Source organism: Netta rufina (genome assembly GCF_964035555.1).
Source record: "Netta rufina genome assembly, chromosome: 2".
Lineage (NCBI taxonomy): Eukaryota > Metazoa > Chordata > Aves > Anseriformes > Anatidae > Netta > Netta rufina.
Genome location: NC_140124.1, coordinates 54,346,742 through 54,353,610, shown reverse-complemented (window position 1 = coordinate 54,353,610; position 6,869 = coordinate 54,346,742). Strand labels below are relative to the sequence as shown.

The following is a 6,869-nucleotide window of genomic DNA, read 5'->3' as shown; positions in this document are numbered from 1 at the left end:
CTTTTGCCCAGCCGCAAATAACTCAAAATAATTTTTGTTTAGTTCTCAAAATATTCCTGTAAGAACCTCCCCGGGGATTTTAGGAAATAAATAGCTTAACCTGGACAGACTATTTATTTCCAGGATGTTTACTTATGCAATCCATGTGATTGTAAAGTGCCTCCATTTCTCAAGCTCTCTTTCTGTTCCTTTGGGGCACATAATTTAAACCTAGCAACTTACCCCATATACTGACAGACTGTTATTCCTAAATATTGAACTGGTAGCTCCAATTCTATATTCATAGTACTATTATTCATACAGCAAAAGAGGGTGGTTTATGATTAAGTTTGAAATGCTCAGACTCCCTGGAACCACAGTTCAACTCCTGGCAAGATCAGCCCTTTGGCCTTCTGTGCTAGGTGCACTCTACAGCCTCAGGTCACCCATATAAAGCCATGAAATCAGGTCTGTCTGATCAACTTAGATTGTAAAAGTCCACTAGTCATGCTTTGTCGAAAGGAGCTACCCCAATATCTGTGCATGCACTCCTCCACGTCTGTGCTTGCTTTACAGTGTTGTGAGAACAGCTGCTTACTGCCATCCACCACAAAGCTGACTTGCAAGTCAGTGGGCCTGGTTCAGTCCAAATGCATTTCTCTGTCAACAAAAATTATGGTCCTCCATCTGAACCTTACAATTTCAGACCAGGACAATTCTTATCTAAAAGGTGATGTTTTGAAACCACTTGCTTCAATATAAAATACTGACATTTCCACAGTTGCTAGTTGCAAACACCATGAAATTCAGACTGCATCAAAATAATCTTCAGTTAGTTTTCACTACCTACTTTTCTTAAGAGAGCTTGTTCATTGCAGATTTGACATTTATTCTCTCATTATTTTTTCAGGCAACTGAAACAAAAAACAAAACCTGTGTAGCAGATATAAGTCCATCAACATACATAAGTCCATCAACAAACAACCATTTTGCAACAGATCCTCAATATGCCTTAAACAGCTACGTGAAGACAATAGAACACTAGATTAATCATGTGATTGAAATGGGCCACATGCAGCACCTAAATAGCAATAAATGTAGCACATAGATAAGTTGTCTAGCCCATTTTCCTGTGACTATTTTATCCCAGATTTCTATTAAGCTTTTATTGTTATTATTATTGTTGTTCTTGTTATTCAGCAGCACTAGTGAAACTCCTAAAAAATGCTAAATACATGATTTAGGGAGTATCTGCAGCAAAGTATGCTGGGAAGTTGTTAGGGCTATAAGAACTGAAGCAGCGACTAAAGTTAGATCACCTGAGAAGCAGAGTAGTGGAGGACATCAGATGGGATCTGATAGCACTGGTAGGGTTATTTTCTCTTGCCAAAGATTTGTTTTCCCACTGTGTGCTCTGACATTATGAAAGGGTTTATATTTCTCTGTTGATTTTAGATTCCTCCCCCTTTAATAATGGTGCTATTAATTCAAGTAGGTGTAAAAACATTGCTCGTATATAGGTATATTTGAATTAAAGAAAAGTGTGAAATAATCACAGCATTATGTTGTTCTCAGAAGTTTCGGTTGGAAAAACCTTTATAATTATTTTTTTTTTAATACAAAACAAAAGGCAGCTTTTATTTGTAAACTACTATTTAATGAATAAGGGGAAAGTATCAAAATGTATAGCTGAGTAGTGTTTGGGAGAATTGCAAACTCCTTATATTGATTCACAAGTTTATTCAAAGAAGCTTACTATAAGTAAGCTTCTATAATAAACACAAAGAGAAGTCAGTGTGGCTGGATATGGAAGGAAAAAAAGCAGTAACTGTAGGCTGAAGACTGCTTATGGTATATCATACAAACTAACACTGCTAAGGAGTGAATGGAGAAACAGTTGTCTAAATAAAATTGATAGAGATACTTTTTTCCCAGCCCTTTTCAAAGGAGAGGTGAGGGGAAAACAAACAAAAAAAAAAAATATAAACCACATCTATTTTGAAAAGGCTTAATGCTTTTTTTCACCTTCTGGCCATGTGGTCTTCTAGAAACATGAAGTGGGGGATAATACTCTACCAAATTAATGGACCCTACACAGGTGCAAAATATTTCCTATTAGTGGAGAACAGATGCATATGACATCAGCAAAGTTTCTTTGTGTGCTGCTTCACCATACTCCCCTGTAATATCTTTAATAACTTATTTTTGGAAAAGGAAAATAAAATTCCCTTGATTAGCTTTATGCAATGAACTTGTATAAAGTTCATGAACTTCCTCATGAAACCACATAGATCAACAGTTAGTAGAAATGCTCACACGTTTAATATATAGAGAGATCTCTAGTGTGTACAGTTCAAGATATATTTATCTTGGGCTTCTGTACATGTAAGACAAGTTCCTTTTTGATCTTGGTGCAGGTGTAGAAGTGGGAAATCGTACCAATGTAACCTTGTCATTATTATAAACTCAGTTGTACAAAACAGTTGTTTCAGGATCAGAGTTCAGGGCTAGAAGTAATACAGATAGTAAGTGAAAGGGAATAAGATGTTTGTGAGCCCTTTTTAAGGAAAATAAGAGAGACAAAATGATAGTTGGAGTAAAGGATTCTTCCTTGAATCCAGAATGTCTCTATGCTTCTCCAATGTGCTTTCATTTTTGCTACCATATTTTAATTCTTTTAGCATGCAGTAATTACAAGGGTCTTACTTAGCATTAACAACTGCAAACCAAAAGCATATTATCTACTTATGCTGAAAGGAGAAACTACAGTCTTAATAAAGCTGGAGTTAATGAGACAGGCTAGAATCAACATGGAGCTTCATATGTGGAGGGCTTAGACAGGAGTAAATGTTGTATGTGACAAGATGCTTTATTTCTTAAGCCCTTTAAGAACACTGATGTGTACAACAAATACATTCCATGTAGAGATAGAATGCAAACAAGGAAACTGGAGCACTTTGGATTATTATTTTTTTTGCAACTGAACACCTTACATAGCATCTCTCGCTATATGAGCAATGACACTTCTCTTTTTTATTTTCTCAAGACGGCAAACTTGACTTCCAGATGTCAGAGGAAGAATATTCTTTTCTAAATGTCAAAAGATCTATGAAAAAGCGACTGGTGAAACACAGCACTCCAGTGGACTCAACGCTCTCCAGAACAATGCCATCTCTTACAGATTTGACATGTCAGACAGTCAAGGATCAAGATGGCAGTAAGAGAGCTCTTGAATCCCCAGTGCCAAAATCAACTCTAAGCAGATCATTAGCTCAAGTGTCTCTAGCAAGTATTGAAGCATACATTCCTCATAAGTCTCCAAAAAGGCTTTCAACAGTGTTTGACTTGCAAGAGTCAAACAAGGAGATAAGCAAAAGTTCTCGGGTTGTATTTTCTAGAAGAAGACTTTCCACTGTGTTGGCCTCTAATGAGTCAAATGAAGAACCAAGTGAAGAGGCTGTCTCAAGTGTGGAAACTCAAGCTCCAACAAAAGCATCTGAGAAGGTTGCAGTAACTCCCAGGAGTGGACCTTCATGGCTGATTACTGGAATACCAGGGATAAAAGATGTCCAAATAGAAAAAAAGAAAAAGAAGAAAATTAATAAATCTATTGTGGTAACTATATTCTCCATATGCTATGAAATAGTACACAGTTTTCTACTAATTTTGAGTATATACAAACTTTTCTAGGAGTACAGAAATACTTTGGTAATAGAGCATCTTCACAACTTCACCAATAGGAATAAATAAGCATGAATTGGGTCATAATCTGTGATATCATCCCTAATTAGATGAGGTGTAATTTTCCAATCCAGTATTTATTTTATCCTCTGAGCTTGCATGACCATTTGTGAACACTAGTAGCAAATATATATACACATTCTTTAGAAGAAACTTAAGCATGGGAACAAATTAATGGTTAAACTTGAAAAATTCTCAAATATCTTAATATTGGCAACTTACCTAAAAATGGAGAAAGAAGCAATCTACAGATAAATCTGCACGCTCTGAGAGTAGAAGTTTTTTTAGCTTAAAATGAAATCTACAGACAAAATCTGGCTGGATTGATTTATGATGCATTTGTGTTTTCTTTTTAAAGAAAGTGAAGTCTAAATGAATCATAGAATCAGATTGACTAAATATTTCTGTTTTTCTATAACAGAGAAAGAAACAAAGAGAATGGGTGCTTCGTCAACTTAAAAACATTGAGGAAGCAAGAGAACATGAGCTGACAATTGAAGAAATGTGACCAAAACATGTTTGGAATTAATGCTGTCGCATGGTTCTTGTGTTAATAACTGGTTCCAATAAATCACATGCATGGATAATATGTAGTGCTTCCTGGACTATCTATTACTTTCTGAAGGCTTTTTATTATTATTATTGGTTGATTTGTCTTTGAGTTTTGTGATTCTTCTTGCCTCTTAGGTACAGCAGGTGTCAAATAAAAATCAAATACAGCCTCTACATAAGAGACAATGTTAATGTGCAGTAGATGAAGGTTTGGAATAAACAAGGGAGAGAGAGGTTTTATGTAATAATTATTCTTCATCCTGCCATTGAGCACTATTTTTGTATAACATTCAAATCTCCTAGGATTGCTGCTGTTACCAAAGTGGCAAAGTCCTAGTGGGCCTCATGAGCGTAACCCTGGTTAGCCAGAGGAGAGTCTCCTCATCTAAAGAGTAATCAAAACTGATGCAATCAGGAGTGTTTTTTGCTGCTAGCTGGGGAGATGAGGAAATAGTGAGAGGCACCAAGGAGGGAGGCTGGCCTCTGGAGATTACTAATTAATGATTGTAATAACCATTGAAGGTTTGGTTCTAAATAAGTTTGTTCCAGCCGTGTATTTGCAAATGTGCTACACAGTCATATCAGAGATCCTTACTGCTTCACTAGCTGCTTTAAGAGGCTGCAGATTTTCTGTTCCTCTCTGGAGCTGCTGGAGGGGGATGGGAGGGGGTGTTGCCCTGGAGGCTCTGTTGTTGAAATGGAAGTTCAGTTTAAACAGCTGCTTGTGAAGCACCTGTCAAGAAGTAGTGCCAAAAGTGTAATGCTTAAGTTAGTTCCTGCTGCTGTATGTTACTTAATATTTAGGCAGAGTTTAAAACATGTAAGCGGTCAATGGGTTGTCAGCAACAGTGACCCAAAACAGATTTACCTCCTTTCTAGTACATGTGTTTTCCTGATTGTTCTGGTTTTGAAACCAGCGAACTGGATTTCCTGCTTCCTAATGGCTCCAAAGACATGAGGTCTTGTTCAAAAGAAGCTGCAAATTCTGGACAGAGTCAGGGAAAGCCATTGCTTTTCCTTCTTACACACTAAAACTTGTAATGTCTGTTGCTCAAGACTGCAGAGAAGCGGAAGTGTGGTCCATGCCAACATTACAAGACACTCACTAGTAGCAGCTATGTTATGCTCAAAAATGCAAGAGTGGAGCTGTGGCTTTACAGCCTCTCTTGGTGTTTAAGAGGAAGTAGGATGTTTTTAGTAATGACTTCTGAAATGGAACTCTCCAGAGTTACTCAGAACAGCAGTGTCCCCAGATACAACTTTCTGTGGTAGCCAGGCAGTGAGGTGATATTGCCCCTCAGGTTCAAATATGCTCACTTGGTTTGATGCTTAGCATTCTGGTATTTGTTTGTTTGTGTTACCTAGGCTGCTTGTCTGGCCTCTGCAGGTTCCTCTGGTAACTGAGCTCCTGGCTGGTGTAGATCCCAAGCTGTTCTTGAGATAAAATAGGGTTGCAGATGTTCTCTTATTCCCCTTGGGCTTGGAGGCATTTCATCTGCATCTATGACTTGTGCCAGGGCCTGATCAGGGAAGTGCAAGGCTAGTGTAAAAACTCTCTTCTACCCTGGTCACATTATCCAATCACCTTAGTCTTAGTTTATTTATACCTCTTGTTTATTTGTACCTTCCTATATAGCCATTTGCAATTGTTCCTTTGTCAGGCTTCTCATCCTGCTATCAGAAGGTCTTGATCTTGCTTCTGCTTTTCTTTTTCCCAGTCATCCTTCAAACTCACCTTTGGCTCCTGGCTGAATCATAGGTTATCCCAAGTTGGAAGGGACCCATAAGGATCATCAAGTCCAACTCTTGGTGCCATATAGGTTTACCCAAAATTTTAGACCATGTGACTAAGTACACAGTCTAAACGCTTCTTAAATTCAGACAGGCTTGGTGAAGTGACTACTTTAGTGGGGAGCCTGTTCCAGTGTGCGACCACCCTCTCAGTGAAGAACCTCTTCCTGATGTCCAGCCTAAGCCTCCCCTGTCTCAGCTTGACACCATTCCTGCTGGTCCTATCACTGGTGATTAAGAAGGATAGGCTGGCACCTGACCATCCACACCCCTTCTCAAGGAAGTTGTAGACTGCGATGAGGTCTCCCCTCAGCCTCCTCTTCTACAGCCTGAACAGAACCAGTGACCTCAGCTGCTCCTCATATGTCTTCCCCTCTAGGTCCTTCACCATCTTTGTCGCCCTCCTCCAGACGCTCTCCAACAGTTTAATGTCCTTTTTGTACTGTGGTGCCCAGAACTGCACACAGTACTTGAGGTGAGGCCGCACCAGCACAGAGTAGAGCAAGAAAATTGCTTCCATTGACTGACTAGTGATGCCGTGCTTGATACACCCTAGGATATGGTTGGCCCTCCTGGCTGCCTGGGCACACTGCTTGCTCATGTTCAACTTGCTGTCAACCACAACCCCCACATCTCTCTCTGTGGGGCTGCTCTCCAGCATCCAGTGAAGATATGAACCCATTCATATCTTCAAATGTCTCCATTTAATGTCTTCTCCAGTCTGTCTTCTAGTGACTTCTTCCTTATAAACACAGTCTTTTGTCCTCCATGCCTGATTTTCACTGCTGTACTCTTTGCACATCTTC

General features: G+C 39.0%; 1 protein-coding gene across 1 annotated transcript; it reads left to right on the top strand.

Moving 5' to 3' along the window:
* Nucleotides 1–3,045: 3,045 nt before the first annotated feature.
* On the top strand, nt 3,046–4,228 carry CCDC201 (coiled-coil domain containing 201; the record flags this gene model as incomplete). Its single annotated transcript, XM_084281622.1, has 2 exons — nt 3,046–3,594; nt 4,142–4,228. 2 exons carry the CDS (start codon nt 3,046–3,048, stop codon nt 4,226–4,228), a joined length of 636 nt encoding a protein of 211 aa, XP_084137748.1.
* Between the last annotated feature and the right edge of the window lie 2,641 nt (nt 4,229–6,869).